Source organism: Ostrinia nubilalis, chromosome 24 (genome assembly GCF_963855985.1).
Source record: "Ostrinia nubilalis chromosome 24, ilOstNubi1.1, whole genome shotgun sequence".
NCBI lineage: Eukaryota > Metazoa > Arthropoda > Insecta > Lepidoptera > Crambidae > Ostrinia > Ostrinia nubilalis.
In genome coordinates, this window is record NC_087111.1 from 4,893,601 (window position 1) to 4,917,893 (window position 24,293).

The window sequence follows — 24,293 nt, forward strand, 5'->3', positions numbered from 1 at the left end:
GTTTTAGGATAATTCTTATAATATTGTAGGTATTCAATACCCAAACTTCATGTTTGGCCATGGTTCTTAGGTATGTTGGGGCAGTGATGGTCAACTCGAGTACCTAACTCGAGTTAACTCGAGTTGGGCGTAACTCGAGCCCACTCGAGTTGAATTCTCTCTGACTCGAGTTCGTAAACTGTATGGAACCGACAGAAACTGCCGGTTATTGTTGTAGATTTTTGTGTTTTATGTTCTGTTTTTGAAAAATGCCGGGTCCTAAAAGAAAATCTTTAGTTTGGGACGTATTCGAATCGCCAGAGAATGGACGCGTTGCGTGTAAACAGTGTTCAGATTCATTCAAATATAGTGGAAATTAAATACGACCACATTATTAAACCACATTAAAAAAAGCAGCCTAATGTTGCCATCGAGGAAAGTCAGAGTTCATTATCAACAATGAAAGTACCTAATATGAGTACTTCGACTGATTCATCGCAGTTACTGGTATTGACAATCACATTGGATGTTGAGCCTCCTCAAAAATTCTGGTATTAACGCTTTAATTAATTTGATAGTAAAAGATTTGCAGCCATTCAGATAGTGGAAAATTCAGGTCTAATTTTTTTAACTATTAATGCGAAGCTGCGGGATTAAACTGATAAAAATAAAACTAAAACATTCACTTGTCCACCCAGTTAACTCGAGTTACATAACTCGAGTTTAACCCGAGTTATGTGGATTTTAACTCGGGTTAAATCGAGTTTTATTTTTTACGAGTTGGCCCATCATTAGTTGGGAGCATGCGCTGACAAACTTTCAGCCTTTATAAAATAACGTAGGTCTGGCGTTCACTAGCTCTTATAGTCTTTTTCACGTAAGATGATCCGTATGACGTTTCGAGTTTGAAAGTTATAGAGATGTCACATAACTAAACCATAGCGATTTATCTATCGATTTTTTTCTAAGAGTTAGTAAAACCTACTTTTAGAGAAATATTTTGTATAGGTGTCATTTAACAAAAAACATGTTTTTTTATTACAAATATTTTTGTAACAATTTTTTATTGATAATATTCAAATTCCATGGACTTCGTGTGAATTTTTGTGATGTTTTTAATAACTAGGTATTCACTGCAATCGATTAATGAATCTATTTTGTAATCGATTTTGATAAACAACAAATACCCCAGCACTAAATCTATTCCGTTTCACACATTGCGTACATTAAATAAAAAATATTATTACATCGTATTTAATTAAAATATAGTCAATAGACTCAGATTTTACTATATATTTCAAGACAAGTAGTTAGTTTTTTCTTTATTATATTGCTAATAAAATACAAATATTTTTTCAAAAATATTCTGCATATGTAGTATGCGTAATATGGATAACCTTGATGTGTCATACGGATCATCTTAGGTGAAAAAGACTATAGTCTATCTGAACTTGACCCTTTCACTGTTTACTTTCGTAATGTAACAGAAAGAAACAGCGTAGAATCATAACAATGGAAGAGTTTGAATGACATGGCGATCGAAAACACAATTAGGTATGTAGATTTATCAACATTTATTATTATAATTATATTAAAATAACAACTTAATATTCATTTATAGGTAGGTACTTACAATAATTTAAAGTTACACACTTAGTAAAAAAACAGTGGATTCTTATACGTAATTCAGTAGGATTTTTTTAGTAACCATCGATAACTACGAGAAGAAAAGATGAAAAACTGAAATTTAATTTATCACGTTAAGTAAAAAATTTGTATTACGTACATATTTTTCACTTAACGTTAACTTAGAAATTAAGTAACTAATAATATAGTACCTACACATTAATTTCTTATTGATGAAAAATAGTTTATCGGCTCCTATTAATTTAAAATATAATTATCTACCGCTACTAAATACTTTCAATTGAAATCAGCTAAGGATTTGAGGAATTCGAGAATTTACCGGAATGTTTTACTGGTTTTCAGCTAAGAAGTCAGTTTAATAATTCTATGGTCCGCCATTCGCGGACAACTTGAGCAGATGTCCAATGATAAACATACCTACACGGACTGCTCTTACGTTCATAGTCAATAGCTTAAAGCTGCCATTGATACTGCTGGAGCAGTTGGAATTAACTGCTCAACAAGTTAAGCGCGCGCGACGTGGAATGAAGAGCGCGGGCGGAGGTAAATATGACGTAAGTATGAGTATGACGGATTGTACAGCGCCCCTAGCGGAAACTTTCAAGAACAAAAATTTTCATATATTTTTTAACGCACTCATTAGTGAGGACGTTTTATGTAAACTCACACTAAGCCCTCAGAGCAGCTAAAATTAAGCAGCGTTTAGATTAATTCTGACTTTTTGTCCTACAAACACATTTGTAACGTCGCTTCTATAAAATACATTATTTCGACTTTAATCGCTCTCATAAATGAATATAAAAGTAATAAAACAGACTAGTTCTAATTCCGTTTCTCAATGCTGACGTAGTAACCTGACGATGGCTTCAGCAACACGTCCAATTTCAGTTCCAGTTGTGTGTGGTCACCCTTGAAGCGGTATTTTCGGAGAACATGAGACAGGGTTGTTTTCATCGACATGTACGCGTAGGTTTTGCCTGAAATACATAATAATAATAATAAATAAATAATAATAATAAATAATTTATTTCTGTATAAAACTTAGCCTAGATAATGTACACGTTTGGTTTCAATTAAAATTAGTGCACGGACATAATTAATAATACCTAAACTAAGCAAAATATTTTGCCTGTATCTTAGGTATCTATTTTAAAAGTGCTTACTAAACAATATGAAAATATTAATGACAAACTAAAAACAAATACATTTACTGCTAAACTAAAACTTAACAACTAGGTGAGCATTATTTTTACATTGACCTAAATTATACATAATATACTCGTAGGTAATCTCTATAATAATAGAGTTGAATAGAACCACCCGCTGACATAGCCCGACGGATTAGCAAGCTGAAGTGGCAATGGGCAGGGCACATAGTACGCAGAACTGACGGCCGATGGGGCAGCAAGGTTCTGGAATGGAGACCGCGTACCGGAAGGCGCAGCGTGGGACGTCCACCTACAAGGTGGACCGACGACATCGTAAAGGTAGCAGGAAAGCGCTGGACGCAGGCCGCTACCAATCGATCAACGTGGAAAGCATTAGGGGAGGCCTATGTTCAGCAGTGGACGTCCTATGGCTGACATGATGATGATGATGATGAGAACCACCCCCATTCTTTCCGTGGGTTTCGTATGAGGCGACTATCATCAGGCTTCCCTAACCCGCCTGACCAGCGTGAGGAGCAGTGAGGAGTGTAGTCCAAATCCTCTATTTTCCTTTGGTAAGTTGGAAAGCACCGTGCGACTAAATTGTTGCGACTAAGCCATTCAAATGAGGATGAAATGCTGAGAGTTGGGACTGAAATTCAAGCGGCCAATAGCTAGTTTCTCTAAAATAGGTCTTAGTTTTATAAATACTTACCTATACACGTCCTCCTCCCCAAACTGAAGGCAGCGAATGCGTTAGGGTTGTCTGGTAGACTAGCCGGATCCATCCACCGGTCAGGATTGAATTGGTCCACGTCTGCTCCCCACATGGGGTGCTTGTGAGTCCCAAACAAAAACAAAAAGCAGGACCGCCCAGCTGCTAGCGTGTAGTTCTCTGCAAGAGTTTCATAATTGTAGAATGATGCGGGGATCACACCCGCGAGCTCTGTCATAGTGGTCCAGTGAGTGAATCACTAAGCCAGGTGGCCGTCCTGTGCACTGTACGTGTACTGCAGTATAGGGTGCTACAGTGTTTATTTTGATGAGCCATTACCCTTTATAGTAGTTAATATGTCGCGCAGCGAGAGTTGAGGCGATCAACACAAGATTTTTTGTTTCTACAGCAAGAACCAGGTGGTAGTGTATTCGTTATATGAACTTGAATGTGTTATTTGTGTTCCTATGCAGATATTATGTCAGTGTGAGTACCGTGTTCGCCTTAACTCTCGCTGCGCGACCCTTTACACCCTGTGACCCTTACTCAATTGCACGTTCTTGTCCAGCCGCCTGCCCAGCACCGGCACAATTGGGTATAATCTCAGGCTCTCCTTTAGGACTGCCTCCAAGTACACCAGTTGGGAAAGATCGTGTTTCTCCACGTCACGATCTGAGTCACCAAGCACCACTTTTAATCTGGAAGGTAATTTATAACAATTTTTGTACATTAAACAATATTTTCCAACCCGTTTGGCTGCGCATGTGGAGTGTAGGCTAAATCCTCCATATGCCTGGTAAAATCAAATTTAGTTATCTTCATGAAACATGCAGGCTTCCCACTCGGTGAACGGATGATCTAGGGAAGGTCGCGACACAGATAATATAATACTTGTGTGCACTTTCAAGCGCACAGCACAGGACCGGCCGTTGTGGAAGGAAATCCTTGGGTGAGGCCTTAGTCGAGCAGTAGGTATACGTCCTCTGGCTAAATGATGATGGTTACCTGATGTTGATTATATACTTACTCCTGGTAGACCTTCTCCTGCACCTCAGGGTGGGATCCCAGCAGTAGAAGCGTGTACATTAACACGCTGGCGGATGTTTCGTGGCCGCTCGCTATCATCGTGTCCACGTGTTCTCTTATCTCTCTGTCGTTCATCACTCCCTTCTCCATGGATAACTCAAGGAGTAGATCCATGAAGGCTTTGAATTTTTTGCCTAGAATTTCGAGTTACCTAACATTAATAAGTGTGGCAGTGGCAGGGTTATTATTAAGTTTTTATTACTTAATTTCTTTGTATTACACGAATTAAATTTTACCCCCGAAATTCCCCCTGTAGCTTAGCAAGCGGGTTGAAAATCGTAGCCAGATAGCGCATAGTTCGTCACGAGTTTTCTGTTGATGAAATAAAATAAAATAAACAGACTTCAAAAACTAGACCGCCTCCAAAAAAGTCCCCAAAAATACTATAAAAAGAATAAATAAATAAATTATTTCAATTCAATTAAATAGCAATAAGCCATGTGGTGACGCCAGAAGAGAATACATTTATTGTCACCAACCCCTACTCTTCCCGCGACTTTAGGGACTAGATACATATCAAACAGAGAACGGGCAGCAGCGTTCTCTAAAAACATCAATATTTTAAACTGCGATCTCCAGCCCGCCTGCCAAGCGTGGGGATTATGGCAAAACCTCCACTATAGTAGAGGAGGCTCATAGTCCAGCAGTGGACTGTAAAGGGTTGTTGATGATGAAATTAAATAAAGCATCGTACAAAGAAAGGTATACGTAAATCGGATTGGAAATCTTGGCGTAATCGGTGTAAGTACTAATATAGAAAAAAAAAACAACCAAATTGAGAACCTCCTTCGTTTGCTGAAGTCGGTTAATAAAGTGCTTCTTACCTGAAGTATTTCCAGTTGTTCTTTCAGAGAGTATGTTGTTGCTGTCAAATTCAGTTTTTCTTCTTTTGATCACCTAAATTAGGGAACGAAAAGAATGATATTGATTAAAAAAATCTACTCATACAGTATTGGTACCTAGAACTATCACAAAAGTACTAAGGTATAAGTAGTAATACCTTAGTCGTAAATAGTAGTAGTAGTCCACAATTAAACAACATTTACGTTAGAAATTCCTATTTTTGCTCACAACTACAACCCGACCGAGTTAACTGCGCACCTCGCTGGAATGTTCTCTCACTCGCACTCACCCGCGTTCGCCCCGTCCGTACCCGAGCGTCTATATGACGTCACGGCTGCCAGGTGCGCAGTTAAAATCGATCGGGTTGTAGTACCACAGATCACAGAAACTAAAGGGAGATGTGATAAGGGGGCGGGGCCGGTGTCGCGGCAATATGCCCAAAAACAGAACGCATTGCTCGTGAAAGCAATGATGACAGTAGCAACGTCATAATGTAAACAGTTTACATTGCTTGCGTTGTACTAAAGATTATATAAACGTTGAGTACTGATACCGCAGTGGACAATGAGCACATACACAGCATTGTGATTTCTTTGTGTGTGTGAATTTCAGATGAATGAGATGCTAGATGTGGAGAGCTACATCTCTATGGATTGTACTCACAGTGTCAGACATATTGTGCAGTATCTTCAAACAAGCGTCCTGCTTCTTCTTCACGTTGCTCCATCTGAAGGTGTAATCGCTGTGCAGCCAGAACTTCTGGAAGCGGACTGCTATGCTTTTAAACATCTCGTCCACTGCTGTCACGTACTGGCTGTTGAGGATCGTATGGTTTGTGAAATCCACGCCCAGGGCTGTCACTGGAAAAAATTTGTAAGTTTTTGGGGATGATCTTTGAAGTAAGTTTACTTACTTTATATTAACTACATAGAGACAGTGCTAGTTAGATAAAAGCTTGTGAAAAGAGTAGTTATTTGTAGTGCACATATTGGAAAATAAGCAAGCCGGAATAAAAACCTTATTTTAAGGGATTAGGAGATTTTTTTCAATTTAAAAGGTTCGCTGTCGTTTGAATTACATATTTAATAGGTAGGGTATATACATATACTCACAGCATATATCGACGGCAGAAAGCGGAAATGTCGTATCTCAAAAATTGGCTAAAATGACTTTAAATTGTATTGTATTAAGAAAAAAAAGCCGCGTCGAATGGTGTATGTATCGTCTTTCTACGATGAAAAAAAATATAGATACGTCATAGAATTTTTTCCAGTTTTTTTACAATTTACTTGACCAATTGCTGTAACTAGTCAAAAAATCGCAACTTTCGAAAATAAAATAGATACGACCACACTACTAGTATGTTAAACAGTTACAGCACTCTTTTCCTGAGTCGAACATTGATTTTAAAGGAGATACAGCATTTCAGCCGCCCTAAAATCTTACGATGTTCGAACATACAGCAAATGCGCCGAACTGACGTGAGTACTTATAAAATAGTTACTGCATTTCAAACGTATCATCTAATAGCGAAAATCTTACTAACATCATTAGAATAGAGTCTTGTTTTGTGTACAGCAAGTAATACGTCACTCTAGCAAAACAAACCCCCTCCACCCGCTGCGTCATACGCCATTCTGATCGCGCGGCAGTTGTGCGTTAGCGCCGATAGTGAGAATGCAGAATTGTAAATTCTTAAAATAAATATTATTTTACATTTTTATTTGTTGTTTCGTTTCAGCCGAAAGACGTCTACTGCTGGACAAAGGCCTCCCCCAAGGATTTCCACAAAGACCGGTCCTGCGCCGCTCGCATCCAGGCACCACCCGCGACCTTCATCAGATCGTCGGTCCACCTAGTGGGAGGCCTGCCCACGCCACGTCTTCCGGCTCGTGGTCGCCACTCCAGAACTTTCCTGCCCCAGCGGCCATCAGCTCTTCGAGCTATGTGCCCCGCACACTGCCACTTCATTTTAGCGATTCTGCGGGCTATGTCAGTCACTCTGGTTCTCCTACGGATCTCCTCATTTCTGATTCGATCACGCAGGGAAACTCCGAGCATAGCACGCTCCATCGCTCTTTGGGTGACGACTTTGAGCCTTCTTATGAAGCCCATAGTAAGCGACCACGTCTCAGATCCGTATACCATCACTGGCAACTAGTGGCAGCACACATTGGTCAAATACTTTTGACTTGAGAAACTGCGGTGTTTCGGATGAGAGAATTTCGTGAAGCTTCCCGAACGCTGCCCAGCCGAGTTGGATTCGACGATTGACCTCTTTCTCGAAATTGGCCCTACCTAACTGGACTGTTTGTCCCAGGTATACATAATTGTCAACAACTTCGAGTGTAGTGTCTCCAACCTTCAGAGGAGTGGGTACAACACGGGCATTTGACATGATTTTTGTCTTGTCCATGTTCATTTTAAGACCCACTTGTTGAGAGGCTCTACTGAGGCCATCGAGCATTGTGTTTAGGTCCTCCATGGTCTCAGCTATGACTACGATATCGTCCGCGAAACGAAGGTGGGTGATATACTCGCCGTTGATATTTATGCCGAATCCGCTCCAGTCCAGAAGCTTGAAAACATCTTCCAGGGCAGTGGTGAACAGTTTCGGAGATATGACATCTCCCTGTCTCACTCCTCGCTGCAACTGGATAAGTTTCGAGTTCTGATCCTGGAGGCGGACCGACATTGTGGCGTTTTCGTACAAGCCCTTCAGCACTTCGATGTATCTATAGTCAATTTGGCACCGTTGGAGAGACTGTAGCACTGCCCAGGTCAGTCGAAGGCTTTTTCATAGTCCACAAACGCCTAAGTGGCTGATTATAATCTGCCGTCGCGTATGTATGTGGTATATGGCACTAAAGCCTTTTCGGAAACCGGCTTGTTCGGGAGGCTGGAAGTCGTCGAGCCTGCGTGCGAGACGATTCGTGATGACTCTCGAAAACAGCTTGTAGACATGGCTCAGAAGTGAGATGGGTCTATAAATTTTTCAACAAGGTTTTGTCGCCTTTTTTGAAGAAAAGTTTCACCACACTTCTGTGCCATGCCGTAGGCGTTTTCCCTCAAGTATGACGGAATCGAACAGCCTCTGAAGAGCCTTTAGTACCGGCGTTCCGCCTGCTTTCAGAAGCTCAGCCGTGATTCCATCATCACCCGGTGCCTTGTTGTTTTTCAGCAGTTAGCCTTTCTAATCTCGTACAGACTGACGTCCGGGATGTCTTCGGTGTAGTGTCGGGTCAATCTAGCTTTTGGGTCTTCAGCTAGATTTGGGAAGTACACTCGTGTATAATTGTCCGTAGAACTTCTCAACTTCTTCCAATAACTCAGGCCCCGACGAGATGTCTCTGCCATCATCGGTCTTCAACTTGGTCAGTTGACTTTGGCCAACAGACAGATCCCTTGCGAACACTTTAGAGCCTTTGTTACGCTCAATCGCCTCTTTAATACGATCTGTATTAAATTGGCGTAGGTCGCGAGTCAAAGACTTGGAGATCTGTCTGTTAAGACGCCGATACTGAGCAGCATCTTCAGAGGACTGCAGAACCAAGTTTCGTCTCTCTTCTATAAGTTTATTGGTGAGGTCAGAGATCTTTTTGGTTTCTTTTGAACGACGGGTTTTAAAGAACTTAGACCCAGTCGTTTGGACAATTTCCACGAACCTGTCATTGTATTCGTCCACAATTTCGCAGTCTTCCAGGCATTCGAAACGATTTTGCAACTCGAGCTGAAAGCTTTCGGGGTTTTGGAGTTGGATGGGCGCTGGGCGGAGCGTAGACTTCATCAGTCGACGCCTCTCGAGCTTCACAACGGTAAAATGGGACCGGGAGCTATGTATGGCTTTGGAAATATCCTCATATACATATAGTCTCCACTTCGTCGTCGGGGTGTTCCGTGGTCGGTGCGTATACCTGTATGACCTTCAGCGAATACCGTTTGGTGATTCTGAGTATAAGGTACGCTACCCTCGCCGAAATACTCTTGATCTGGACCACGTTGTTGACAAGGGACTTGTGGACGATAAACCCGACACCACGGTACCCGGTGATTCTTAGCACCTCTCGCCCCACCGTTACCGTGACCGCTACCGTGGCCCGGGATAGTGGGGCCGCCGGGGACTAGGGGCCGTGTTTTTTTGTGTCTCTTCATGAGGGGATTTTGCCTTAATCGCCACGCTTGGCAGGCGGGTTAGCGATCGCAGTTTTTTTTTGTGAGGTTTCGCACGCAGACGCTGCTGCCCGTCCGGTGCTGCAGGGATTTTGTCGCCTATTACGACACGCCTCCTGTTGGCGGTGGGGAAGAGTATTCTTCATGGCCGTCCCCCCCACACGGCACTTGTTGTTTACGTGTTTAAAAATAATAAGTGGCAAACCTCAGGACAAAGTATAAGTAAGTGATTGTTGCAAGCAATAAAGAGAAAGTATAGCAGACTGATTTATGTAACTAATGAACAAAGAAGGAAAAGTAACATGATGATTATTTTTATTTAGTTTACAAACTAATACTGAATTTAGCAGATTGATTGTTGAAACTAATGAAGAAGAAAAACTATGGCAGGCTGATTGTTAAACTTTTAAAGAGAAAGTGTATGCTTCTTAAAATTAATGAAGAAGAGAGATAAACTAATAAAGAAGAATATTTTTGTCGGACTGATTTTATAATTAAAAAACAGACTGATTTTTTTGTCCCATTACATTCTTAAAATTTAAATAAAATAGTTAAGAAAAAGATACAGTATTTTATTGTTTTCACATCTCTGACTCTTATTGTATATAAAACATTTCAAATGTAGAAAGTTATTTCATTAAAAGGTCCATACAGCTAAATAGCCCTGTAGAGTTTATCGTTTCTTTGAGATACAGCAGATCCGCTGCCCGGAAACTGAAGTCAACTTAAATAAGCCATACATTTTACCTTCCTGATACAACATTTCTGCAGCTCGATATTAAAAAATCAATTGCTGTAACTAGTCAAAAGTCAATGAAGTAGTAACTCTAGAATATTCCAATCACCTTTATTAAATAAAGTTTAATTAGTAGAAAAAACATGTAAAATTTCAGCTTTCTAACTTTCTTAATTTAAGATTTATGAATTTTTGAAATAGTTTTTTTGCTCTGGTGTAAAATCGGACTTTTTGAGATACGACAAAATCGCTTTCTGCCTTCGATATGGTCTCAAGAGCGTTATGCTTGGTATACGTCCAGTGGTCGAAGGGGCCCTTCCCTACTTCTGGCTCCAAATCCTTTACCAGTTTCCGTGCCTGTTTATTAAAGACACCCATGAAACTGTCCATCACAGTTTGACTGAAGGCCGGATTCAGCAGCTTTCTTTGAATCTTCCAAGTTGACGCTGGAGAAATACAAAACGACACTACTTAACAACTTTTAAGCCCGGTTTTAATCCAGGGCGAAGCGGAGCAGCAAAGTTTTGAATAACCAATCAGATTTCCTGGCGAGAGCTCTCGGACGAACTTTGACGAGAGTGTACATGCGGCATAACAAAAATGTTCCCACGAAATGTATTCCCACCGTACGAGAGAGCCGTTGACACGAGCGTTGTTGACGACATGAAGTTTCTTTACTTACGTGGTCGTCATGTCATAGACCTCCCCAATGATTTTCATAATGATCGGTTGGTAGCGGCCTGCATATAGCGCCTTCCTGCTACTTTTATGAGGTCGGCGACCGACGTGCGACGGTCCACCTGTGGGTAGACGTCCTACGCTGCGCTTGCTTGTACGTGGTCTCCTCCACTCTAGAACCTTGCTGCCCCATCAGCCGTCAGAACGGCGTACTTTGTACTCTGCCTATTGCCACTTTAGCTTCAGTAATCTACATTTTTATGTAATGTGTGTTGTTTCTAACCTCTAGCCGTAATGAGTCCGTCCCCACCCCACGGTCTTCCAAAGTCATAGACGCCGTCCTTCTCTAAAGAGGTGTTGGTTATCGTGAAGATATCATCAGGATCCGTCACAACTGAAAAAGTATACAAGTACATACCCGTCACAGTTTCAGTAAATTACACATATTATAGATGTTTCTTTGGTACGAGTACAAGATTTTTTATTTCGAAGTTGTTTGAGTTCAAGGGATTCACCAGTTTATATCTTAAATTACCTACAAAAAAATTATAAGGCTGCTGGGTTGCACCACCCAACTTTGACCATAACTTTGACGATAACCGGTGCTTTTTGTATGGATTTTGACAGATTTTTGACGTTTGTCAAAGTTAAAGTAAGATGGTGCAAGTGCAACCCAGCCTAAGTAATTATGAAATGAGCTGTTTCATCTTAACGGTTTTAACTGACTGTCAAATATTTGTACGTAATTAAATATTTCTGTTGAATGTTTGATTGTTCTTTGACCATTAAAATACATTTTTTCCTGATGATGATTACCTAATTTCTGTTAAATAGGTACCTATATCTACCCGTGCGAAGCCGGGGCGGGCCGCTAGTAAAATCATGAAACTCACTATAAATAGTCCTAGGCCCAAGTGAAGCTGCAACTACTCCGCCTTTAGCATAACTGTTGCTCGCAAAATCGTTTAAGACACGCCACAGATCTGAAAAATCGTATCAGTTCATGTACAACCTGGTTTAAGTTAACTGCGCACCTGATCTGGCAGCCGTGACGTCACATCGACGCTCTGGTACGGACAGGCGAATGCGCGGAGATGAGCGGGTGAGCGAGGGAGAGTCGCATTCCAGTGAGGTGCGTAGTTTCGATCGGGTTGTACTACCGTATTCACAAACGATGCTTGCTTATTATGTGAAGCCGTAAATCAAACGCACAACCACAGAATATTTAATGTACTAACCTACAATAAGACGTATTTCAAATATTTTAGAATTTACGCTCAAATTATAAATGTTACAGTCAAAACTCATAATCGGTCAAAACCATTTTTGAGTCCAAAACATTTTATTTGAGTTTTTATCAAAATTTTGTTTGTCACTTACTTCAAGTTGTTACAATTTTTAAAGCTAACAAAGAAAAACTTACGGCTGCTGTCTCCTATGAGTTGTAGTGCATGTCCCACAATAGGTAAGCCCCCAGGGACCATCGGAGGTTCGTTGTCCGTGTCAGGACAACTCTTCTTCCAAAGATAGTAAGAGAACAACACACACACCACACATACCAGTATCGGTACTAAGAACGCCATTGTGAATCGAGCTGCAATTTTTTTTGTTTAAAAAGAATATTAGTCATTTGTATTTGCACAAATTACTAAAGCTTCAACCACACCAACGCGTGCAGACCGCCATCGCCACGATCATAGGCCAATGACAGGTCGCGCGGACTGTCATGCATGGCCATGGGTCGCGCAACCTGTCTTTGGCCTATGATCGCGCCGGCGCCGATCTGCACGCGTTGGTGTGGTTGTTGAAGCATTATAGCCCCTCGTACTAAGCTAAATAAACTTGTATCACGAATGGGCTCACCACAATAGTCGAGCGTCAGAGGTGTTCGAACCCACGTTCGAGGATCACGAATCAGCCAGTTCAAATAATAACTTTAGATAAGGGTAGCACAATAAGTTGTTTTCAGAACAAGCTGCAGCCAATAAATAAACAAATGTATTGCAAAACAAAACAAAAATAGGTATATTTCGGTAATTATTTAACTTTCCTCTAAACTTGACCCTTTCACCTTAATTTCGTAAAGTGACAGAAAGAAACAGCGTAGAATTAAAACAATGGAGGCGTTTGATTGACATGGCGATTGAAAACACAAATTATGTAGATTTATCAACATTTATTATTTATATTATTATAACGACTTAAAATTAATTCTTACAATAAATTATAGATACACGTTTTAGTAAAAAAAAACAGTGGATTCTTTTACGTAATTTCATTAGGATTTTTTTAGTAACATCGATATTAAACATGAACAGATGAAAAATTGAATTTGTCGCGTTAAGTAAAAAATATGTACGTAATTTCTAAGTAACTAATAATATAGGTACACATTAATTGTTTATTGATGAAAAAACGTTTATTAATTAATTTATAATAATATAATTATCTACTGCTACTAAATACAACAACTTTCAATTGAAATCAGCCCCTTGGCTGTTCCTTAACGGGACTATTCCCCACTGCAACTCCTGTGAGGCCAGGATCTACAGCTTGACCGCCAATAAAAACCCAACCAGTGAAGGTTAAGTTTGTCCCGGGGGAAAGTTATCAGCCAAGGAAGAAAATCGAGAATTTACCGGAATTAAATTTTACTGGTTTTCAGCTAAGAAGTCAGTATAATAATATCTAATGGCCCGCCATCCGCGGACAGATTGAGCAGTTATCCAGTGATAAACATAATAACTAGACCGCTTCCGCATTCATAGTCAACAGCTTGAAGCTGCCATTGATAACTGCTGGAGCAGTTGGAATTAACTGCTCAACAAGTTAAGCGCGCGCGACGTAGAATAAAGAACGCGAGCGGCTCATTTATTTAACTAGGTAATCTTAGTTTCAAATATTAATTATTTATTTGTTTAACTTCTGATTTGGTTAGTGAATTGGCTATTTCGAAGAATTTACAAGGAGATTTAAATCAGAAGATAGCAAAACTACAGTTCACACTAAAAAGATAGGTAGGGCCGCAGAGAGCGAGATAGATATAAGTAGGTATTTGACTCAAGTTTTTGTTCCAACTCTGCCCTCCATTTTTATCTTTAGCTTCATGGTTTACATCAAACGTTGTCACTAGTAAGCGCGTAAGAAAGTGACACGGACTGTACAGCGCTGCTAGTGGAAACTTTGAAGAACTAAAATTTTCATATTAATTTTTAAAAGCGCTCACTAGTGAGGAAGTTTAATGTAAACTTACACTAAGCCCTCAGAGCAGCTAAAATTAACCAGCGTCTACATTAATGCTGACTTTTTGTCTAACAAATAATACATTATTTCGACTTTAATCGCTCTCATAAATGGACATAAAAGTAATAAAACAGACTAGCTCTAATGCCGTTTCTCAATGCTGACGTAGTAACCTGACGCTGGCTTCAGCATCACGTCCAATTTGAGTTCTAGTTGTGTGTGGTCACCCTTGAAGCGGTATTTACGGAGCACATGTGAGAGGGTTGTCTTCATCGACATGTAGGCGTAGGTTTTGCCTGAAACAGTTACAAAAATACAGTGAAACGTTCTGATAATGAGCTAATACTTAATATTATCGTTAGATTAAAGTAAATTACTAAGGGATTAATTTTCTAGATAGGGCGGGATATTATTTCCACCTCTCACACCCACCGCTGCAACTCCTGTGTAGCCAGTATCTACAGCTTAAACTGTCATTGGACTCGCAACGAAGTTAATCAGAAGAACAAGTTTAGTTCGAAGTTAAGGTTTGACAGGCGACCGGTTGAACTGGTCCATGTCTGCACCCCATTCGTCGTACCTAATAATACTGAAGCCTCGCTTCCAAGTTTGTAAAAAACCACAGATTACAGAAACTAAGGGAGATGTGACAAGGGGGCGTGGCCGATGTCGCAGCAATATGCCCAAAAACAGAACACATTTCTCGTGAATGCAATGATGACAGCAGCGACGTCATAAAGTAAACAGTTTACATTGCTTGCGTAGTACTAAAGATTATTCGAACGCCGAGTACTGATACCGCAGTGGATAATGAGCACATATTTTGATTACTTTGTGTGCGTGATTTTCTAATGCGACACTGAGTTACGAGCTCAGCGCATTAGTTGGCATCTCTCTATATCTCTATGTCAAAAACCCCAACTAAGTCTACGATTTGAATTTTAAAATAACCTACCTATACACATCCTCCTTCCCAAGCTAAAGGCTGCAAACGCGTTAGAGTTGTCTGGCAGACTGGCCTGATCCATCCACCGGTCGGGGTTGAATTGGTCCACGTCTGCCCCCCACATGGGGTGCTTGTGGATACCGAACAGAAATAAGAAGCAGGTCCGACCAGCTGCTAGCGTGTAGTTTTCTGTAAAAGATTTAAGAAATTATTACAAGGATATAATTCGATGGGTGCCGGGAATAAAGCCGCAATCGACAAAACACAATTTTACAGGAGAAGAAATTTAGTGTCAATTTTGAATAATTCTAAACTACGAGGCGTATCAAAACGGTTTGTATATCAAACGATGCGTTATTTTTTCTGGAGTAACATTTAATGTGCATAAGGTTTATAGTGCTTAGAATATACTTTAAAAAAGGTAGAAATACATATTGCCGCTTCATACATTGATAGTCGGTTCCGTAAGAGTCCATTGTGGTTTTATTCCGGTAAAAAGTGTGCAATTAATCAAACAGCAATAGTGTATTGCAGCCTCGGGCGCTGATCTGAAGGATACAGTAATAGCCGTTTGCTTGTAGAAGATTTAAATAAAAGTTTTAACATTGTATATGACACGATTATTCCGGTCAACAAATTTTAAATGATGAATGGGAATAACGATTCAATATCCATAGTGCTTTTGGTAAATCGGGCAGTTTCAAAGATAAAATTCTGAAAAAAATTCAAAAGGTGTATAGGGACCCGCAGTTTACTAAAATCACTTAATCGGAAAACTGTTGCTATGACTATTGCGGCTTTATTCCAGGCACCCATCGAATTATATTACGAGTAGTAATCGCGATTCGGCAATCGTTAAATAGGGCTTTGATTCATTCAACTGTATGGGGGTGAAGTGACAACTGGCAAAAAATTGCAGGCAAAAACTATAACTCATAAAACTTATATATTTTTGCAAGTAGGCTTTTAAAACGCGTTTTTACACGTCCCAGTATTAACCCTACCACTGCTTCAGGACAATAAATGGGCCAGTGTTTGTCAGCCTCTTTTTCAAGGGTTTACAGTCTGGGTTCGATAATCCGTAGCCGTAGACAGAGTAAAAATAACGAATATTGGGCAAATGTTCAGCAGTGGACTGCTATAGGGTGATGGTCATTCAATCATTTGAACAACAAATTAATTTCTTTCTACAGTACTACGAGTATGTGAAGCTACGATGTTTACTGTGATCCCTTACTCAGTTGCACGTTTCTGTCCAGCCGCCTGGCCAGCACCGGCACGATCGTGTACATCCTCATGCTCTCCTTCAGGACTGCCTCCAGGTACACCAGTTGGGAGAGGTCGTGCTTCTCCACGTCACGGTCTGAGTCGCCGAACACGTCTTTTAATCTGGAAAGTATAGATAGTTTGGTAAACTTCGAACTCCTCCTATGTTCTTCTGTACGGCTAGCACGAAAAATTTTCGAGTTCAAATCGTTTGCGTACTCGAATCGGCATCAAAAGATTTAGTACGAAAACTACAACAGCGCCCTTGTGAACGTGTCGTAAAGTGAACTTAGTGTGAGAAATGGTTGCATGAAACTTATTTTGAGAATCAAAATTGTCACGTTATCGTTTAATTCGAAGGTTTAGTATCGAATTTTATCGAATACGCAAACGATTCGAAGACGAAAGTTGTTCATGCTAGAGGTACTGATTAATTTCGTTGCGGCTTTCCCCCGGGACGAACTTGACCTTCGCTGGTTGAGTTTTTATTGGCAGTCAAGCTGTAGATCCTGGCTATGCAGAAGTTGCAGCGGTGGGATCGAGAGGTGTGACTAGTCCAGTTGGCTATCGTGGAAAGTGTAAGCCAAATCCTTTATTTGGTAAATTAAAGAGGGTTTTGCTCATGCAGTGGAGACTTAATAACCTGATGATGATAATACTGATGGCCGTTGGGGCAGAAAAGTTCTCGAATGGCAACCACGGACCGGAGCTCCCACTAAGTGGATCAACGATCTGGTGAATGTCGCAGGAAGCACTTGAATGCGCCGGCAGTACAGTACTAGTCGTTGTGAAAATCCTTAGGGGAGGCCTTTGCCCACTGTATAGCTGTGGACGTCTTTAGTTGAAATGATGATGATGATGATATACTTACTCCTGGTAGACCTTCTCCTGCGCCTCAGGATGAGACCCCAGCAGCAGAAGCGTGAACATTAACACGTTAGCCGACGTGTCGTGGCCGCCCACAATCATCGTGTCCACATGCTCTCGTATCTCTCTGTCATTCAACACTCCCTTCTCCACGGATAACTCAAGGAGTAGATCCATGAAGGCTTTAAATTTTTTGCCTGGAATTCAGAAATTAACCGTTAGAAGTCGTAGAGCTAATGTTCAAAGTTAGAATAATTTATACCTACCCTTTTTATAAGGTCAACTTAGATACTTTTTAAGTGTTACTTTATCTTCGAAGCTTCTTATCAACAACGTTGGAAGCATTTTTTAATAGTTGGATAGTAGTGCATAATTGAATTAAATTCACCAGAAGCTTAATTAAAATTTAAAGAATAAGTATACTTCTCACCTGAAGTATTTCCAGTTTTTCTTTCAGGGAGTATGTTATTGCTGTCGAATTCAGCCTTTCTTCTTTTGAGCACCTAAAATAAATAAAAAAACATTAAGCCAACCAATAATTTGGAAATGGCTTCGCTACAAAGTTTTTTTGTTACCCCTTAGTGAAGCGATTTCAAAATTAAAATTATCACGAATGTCACTTTGTCTACACCCCCAGATCAAAACTTAGAAACTTTGATGAGATTGGTTTATAGGATTTTTTTATGCATAACAAGGCAGGTATTTGACCACAATCGCACCTGGTATGTGATGCAGTCTAGGATGGTACAATTATGTGCCCTGTAAGTGCCTATTCAGTCTAGCCTTGAAAAAGCTCGGATTATAGTCTTCGGGAAAGACAGCGAATCTACGACTCACTGGGAGCGCCCGTCGCACAGTCGCGACAGCAATATAATTACGCGCGAGCGATAAGGATGGGTAGCTTGGGGTCATTGGACAAAATTCTACGTGCTCACGAACCAGGCTTTAGTTGCTCATTATCAGACTCACGGTATAAGACATGTTGTGCAGTATCTTCAGACAAGCGTCCTGCTTCCTCTTCACGTTGCTCCACCTGAAGGTGTGCTTGCTGTGCAGCCAGAACTTCTGGAAGCGGTCCACCATGGTATTGAAGATCTGCTCCGTCGCTGTCACGTATTGGCTGTTGAGGATGGTGTGGTCTGTGAAGTCCACGCCAAGTGCTGTCACTGGAAGTGAACAGAATTGTTTTCGGTTAGATTTCAATCATCATCGGGTATTCTTGGTCTCACTCTCAAAACAAAATAAGTGGAGGATCTGGCCTACACTCCGCACGTAGGCCAGACGGTTCGGGGAAGACTGATGTGTCCGTCTTTGTCCCTGATCGCCTTTTACGACATTTACGGGAAGCGTTTTTTTTTATGTTCGGTGTCTGTAACATGAACAAGTACCTACCTACGCGTATTTTTTTACAAAATTGATTTTTATTTATGAGATGTTAAGAATCTTCGCATGATATTTTCTGTGACAACTTTATGAATTGACAACAACATCTTGCTCTCGGATTAACCTTAGGTACTTAAATCGTTTAACGATATCGCGTAGGTAGGTACTTAAATAATTTTAAAATTTTCCCTAATTTTACAAAAGCCTCACGCTGGCCAGATGGGTTGAGGATTTGGGGAAGCCATATTTTCGCATACTTGACCCTTAAACGAAGATTTGCCCTTTATGCCATCCATAGCAAGAGTGGAAGAATTTATCTTATACTCTGCTGAAACCAAAAAAAAGAAAGAAAAAAAAAGCCCTAAGAATCTGAAGCTATACTCACAGCATATGGTCTCAAGAGCGTTATGCCTGGTATACGTCCAGTGGTCGAAGGGGCCCTTCCCGACTTCTTTCTCCAGATCCTTCACCAGCTTCCTTGCCTGGTCGTTGAACACGCCCAGGAAACCGTCCAGCACGATCTGACTGAAGGCCGGGTTCAGCAGCTTTCTGTGGTTCTTCCAAATTGACACTGGATATTATACAAAAACATGAGGTTACTTTAGCAAGAGCCACATTTTGAGGAGGTTTCTACTCATGTTTATAAACAATTTTTACAATGGGACCTATAGTGGTAATGAGAATAATAATAAGTATAACGGTAAAATAAGATACACTATGTTAAAAAAGAAATAATAATATTGCTCTTACTTTTGCCTGTAACGAGTCCCTCTCCAAGCCATGGTTTTGCGAAGTCATAAAAGTCGTCCTTCTCCAAACTGGTGTTGGCTACCGTGAAGAAATCATCGGGGTCTGTCACCACTGAATATAAAACAAGAAACATTATTAAGAGGTTCACCCACAATGATATTGCTTAGTTTGTGTCTAGATTTTATTTTATTTGAATAAAACTGCTGTTCTTGTTCAATAGAGTCTAGTATCACTGCGCCCGTTTTCGATCTATGGCGTTTCAATTCACCTCCCGTCCTGTACGGCTAGCACGAAAAACTTTCGAGTTCAAATCGTTTGCGTACTTGAATCGCCATCAAAAGATTTAGTAAGAAAACTACAACAGCGCCCTTGTGAACGTGTCGTAAAGTAAAATTAGTATGAGATGTGGTTGCACGAAACTTATTTTGAGAATCAAAATTGTCACGTTATCGTTTAATTCGAAGATTGAGTATCGAATTTTATCGAATACGCAAACGATTCGAAGACGAAAGTTGTTCATGCTAGAGGTACTGCATTCAGTGTAGGTATAGTTACTCGTAAGTATCTTTCGGTGAGCAATACCTAATACTTTTAGGCCTAAAGTTATCCTATGAATGGATCCTACACATTTTCAGCTCCGGTAGTAAAGTAGGCACATGTGCATAGTTAAACGGTAATCTATCTTACTCACTCCTATGATAATGATAAGGTAGTTACAGTGTGCAAAAGTTCCATAAAATTACAAAACTTACCATAAATAGTCCTAGGCCCAATGGAAGCCGCCACTACCCCGCCTATGGAATAACTCTTGCTCGCCAAATCATTTACAGCACGCCATAAATCTGAAAACACGTTATAAACATTTTTTGAACTGATTGAAACTAAATAATGTTATTCGCTTAGCATTATGTCATTGATGACCTTAACTTCAAACTCCTATGTTCTTCTGATTAATTTCGTTGCGGATCCAATGACAGTTTAACTTTCCCCCGGGACAAACTTGACCTTCATTGGGTGGGTTTTTATGGCGGTCAAGCTGTAGATCCTGGCTACACAGGAGTTGCAGCGGTGGGAACGAGAGGTGGGAATAGTCCCGATAGCATTATGTCATCAACATCGTCAGGTCATTTAGGTACATCCTTGCAGGAGGATGACCTTCTATAATTTGATACAGGCAAAAGGAGAGGCAAATGAGTATCGTATACGATATCCATACCTACCGCCGGGGGACGGCAGATTACGTGGGGCTCGAACCCACTAAAAATCTGGGGTGTTTCCTCTGCCGCATAGTGGTCGGCGCCTTGGGTACTAGAAACGACCAAGGCGCCTTCCGCGAACGTCCCGCCCTACACGGCGGGACCCAACACGCCCCCACTTAGGTAATGGGGGGCCGACAGGATTAGCCGGAACCATGAGGATTTGGCCTTACACTGTCACGCTGCGCCACGCTGACCAGGCGGTTAGGGGAAGCAATAGCAGAGAACTCAGTAGTATAGTTTTGGGATCGATTAAAGTGAGTGAAACGTATCCCCAACGGTCGTTTTGACGACAGAACCTTTTCGTCAATGGATGTTCAATCAAAAGCGTGTCGACGACACATATCATCATCATCATCATCATCATCATCTCAGCCATAGAACGTCCACTGCTGAACATAGGCCTCCCCCAATGCTTTCCATGTTGATCGATTGGTAGCGGCCTGCGTCCAGCGCTTCCCTGCTACTATTATGATATCGTCGGTCTACCGGTGGGACTTCGCCGACACACATTTAATGCTAAATAACGTTTGTTGCTGTAATTTAATAAATAATTGATATGTGAACAAATAGTACAGTTATATCTACGCTGTAAATCATAAAATTAATACCAATTCGCAACTGATCTAGAAAACATGCAATTAAAACAATTCGCGAAACAATTCGCAACGCCCTACGATGATTGCGGTATATTAGTATTGCACAATCCGTTTGTGTACGGATATTCCAAGGGAAGTGTTTAACATTCGTGGGTAATCCTGAAAGGATAGACTGAAAGGTTACACGCACATCCTAATCAGAATTTTCCATTGAACTACTTTTACACCTACGAGTACCTACTAATGTATGTTCAGTCGCATGTAGGTAAACCTGAAGATGGAAATCATTGAGGGAGGCCTATTCAGCAGTGGACGTCCTATGGCTGAAATGATGATGATGATGATTAGGTAAATCTCACTGGACTCCGATAAGGCTATCGGTAGTACCTAAGGCTTGCATCTTGCTAACCTGAATACTGACTATTACTGACCAACATGAACATGACACAACTTAAGCAATGTAACTCAGTACCTACCTGTTGAGTTGTTTGTTTCAGTTTATTTTTATGATTTCTTTTCGAAAGAGACTGAAAATTTGTTTCATGTTTTGCGATGAAATTAACTGTTAGGTACCTACGGTACTAATTACAACATTACATTTGTTGTACTCATTTTGATAGTACCTAGTTAATTAATCGAAGACCTTCTACGTGTACGATAAATAATAAATATCGTCATGATTTGTTGTTGCCAAACAAGAATTAACGTTAACTATTAATCTATTGTAGGTATTTATTTAGACTTTAACTTTTCAGGAAAATCTCATAATAGCAATGTCTAAATAAGTAGGTAGGTATGTACGAGTACGTACGTATCAAAGACAGAATTTTATTCAACTCTACTGAAGAACCCATGAACCCATGGACTCAAAAGCGATTGTACAGTTTTATTACGAAACTAAAACACGTTATTCAAAATTTCATGAATGTAAAGTTGTTGTTTGACCAAAATCCTAGTTAGTTAAACTCATAGTTAATCGCATCTTACCATAACTTGAGAACGCTTAAGGTACAATGGGTCATTTAGTTAAGAGTTTTTGATCATGTGGTAGCTATATCTACTTGAATGCATAGGATAACGCTTGCATTCGTAATTAAGCCACCAGAATCAAATTCGAATGACGTGCTGCACGCAAACCCTATCTCTAGTAAGTACTTTTCCATTCACGTTATGATTCTTCTACAATATCAGTTTTGCATGTTCCTTAGTAAAAGTGGTAAAAGTGTAATTCGTTTCTTTTCGTAGAGGTATTAGGTATCTTATGATTAATGTTAGCAAAATAAGGAATGAAAGCGAAACTTGAAAATGTAGGTAGTTACTTTAAAGTAGGTAAGTATTATTTACTGAAGGAAGACACATTGCCCATGTGTCAATAATACATTATAGTATTTAACTTCTCGAAAACCTAACTGTCTTAATAATAACCTTCGGAAAACCTATCTTTCCAAAAACCTAACTCTGAAAACGTAGGTAACTCTATGAAAACCTAACTCTGGAACTAAACTTTCCGAAAACCTAACTTTAGCAATTAAACTCAAAATGTAACAACTCATTCAAATTGACTGCATAATAAGAGATACTTTAGTAGGAATTAGTGTACAAACTTTCCTTCAAATCTTGACAAAAAGTAAGAGAAAATAAATATAAAAAACTTACGGCTGCTGTCTCCTATGAGTTGTAGCGCATGCCCCACAATAGGCAAGCCGCCTGGAAACTTCGGGGGTTCGTTGTCCGTGTCAGGACAACTCTTCTTCCACAAGTAGTAAGAGTACAACACACACACCACACATATTAATATCGGTACTAGAAACGTCATTGTGTATCACTCGAGCTTGAATGTAAGATAACGGTCGGATTAGTTTCAGGCTCATTAGTTGTTATCAGAACAAGCTCCAGCTGGTAAATAAACTATTAAGTTAATTGCGAAACAGAAGAAAGAAGCTACTAGGTCTGGTTAAATCTTATGACTCTTTGAACTACCCTTTCACTGTTGAAGATAGAAAAAGTAAGATCTAAATTCAAAAGCAGCCTAAAAACTAAAAAAATAATTATGTTTTCTTTTTAAAACTACAACAAATGACAACTAAAATTGAGTTTAAAAATACTAGTTCTTAAGTTTAAATGTTACTGGCCGAATAGGAAAGATATTGCACGCTTGAGAACCTCGACTTAAAAATTCGACCACAACCAACACGAGTATAACACGCGATTTTAAAAAAACTTGTCGCACTTCCACAAATCACTGAAACGGAATTGGTATGAATATCCACCGCCATCCAACGCTAGACTGAAAGAGGTTGGTTGGATAACTAGCAAACTATATTAATTAATAAATATATGACAATAAAACCGACCGGTCCTGTCGAAAGGAAGCTAGAGCGCAACGGAGTGAGCAGGACATTGCCTAAGTCAGTTTTATATTAGGCCAACACAGTCCTATGTCGGTGTTGCTTGTAGGAGTAGCCTAGGGGATATGGTGCAAAGAATAATCAAGACCACCAAACTAAAAATGTATGTGGAAATTGCGCCGGTTCTCTCTCTTAAGTCAAGTTTATCTTTAAAATATTCTTCCAATTCATAATAACATTTTTCTTTTTAGGACTCTCTCCTACTTTACGTATGAAAATAGATCAAGAATTACACCAAATTATTACATCAAAATTGCCACATAATGAAAACGATATTTTCTATTACAGTGTGAAATTATTATTTCTTTATTGAGGCCATTGCCCATCACGCATAGCGGCGCGTTCTGTTACGTTTACTGTTATAATTACGTACGATATTGATCCAATAACATATGAGTTTAATGAATTTATTAACATTACAAATCAATTATTTACAAACATGATTTTTAGATCGGGTTTAATGGCGGTTTATTCAAAATAAATACATTTATAAATTGCATTGTTGAGAAAAAAACAAGTACACAAAAATTATTAATTTCATATTTTAACAATGGATCTTTGTCTTGAATACCT

The 24,293-nt window shown here is 39.9% G+C and overlaps 2 protein-coding genes across 3 annotated transcripts; both read right to left on the reverse strand.

Annotated features, from left to right (window-relative positions):
* Window positions 1-2,233: 2,233 nt before the first annotated feature.
* LOC135083877 (cytochrome P450 4C1-like) lies at window positions 2,234-23,685 on the reverse strand. 2 transcript variants are annotated; one of them, XM_063978625.1, is made up of 11 exons: window positions 23,543-23,685; window positions 22,969-23,208; window positions 20,210-20,299; window positions 19,458-19,568; window positions 19,093-19,278; window positions 18,294-18,490; window positions 17,755-17,827; window positions 4,517-4,709; window positions 4,036-4,187; window positions 3,490-3,669; window positions 2,234-2,603 (listed from the first exon to the last, which is right to left on the reverse strand). In XM_063978625.1, exons 2-11 carry the CDS (start codon window positions 23,126-23,128, stop codon window positions 2,449-2,451), a joined length of 1,497 nt encoding a protein of 498 aa, XP_063834695.1. In that variant the 5' UTR covers window positions 23,129-23,208; window positions 23,543-23,685; the 3' UTR covers window positions 2,234-2,448. The 2 variants fall into 2 exon arrangements, with proteins under 2 accessions (XP_063834695.1, XP_063834694.1); XM_063978624.1 differs by having other exon boundaries at window positions 23,476-23,685.
* Window positions 14,351-17,518, reverse strand: LOC135083894 (cytochrome P450 4V2-like). The gene is made up of 4 exons (XM_063978648.1): window positions 17,329-17,518; window positions 16,429-16,580; window positions 15,201-15,380; window positions 14,351-14,541 (listed from the first exon to the last, which is right to left on the reverse strand). The coding sequence occupies exons 1-4, from the start codon at window positions 17,499-17,501 to the stop codon at window positions 14,387-14,389; spliced, it is 660 nt and encodes a 219-aa protein (XP_063834718.1). The 5' UTR covers window positions 17,502-17,518; the 3' UTR covers window positions 14,351-14,386.
* Window positions 23,686-24,293: the final 608 nt, after the last annotated feature.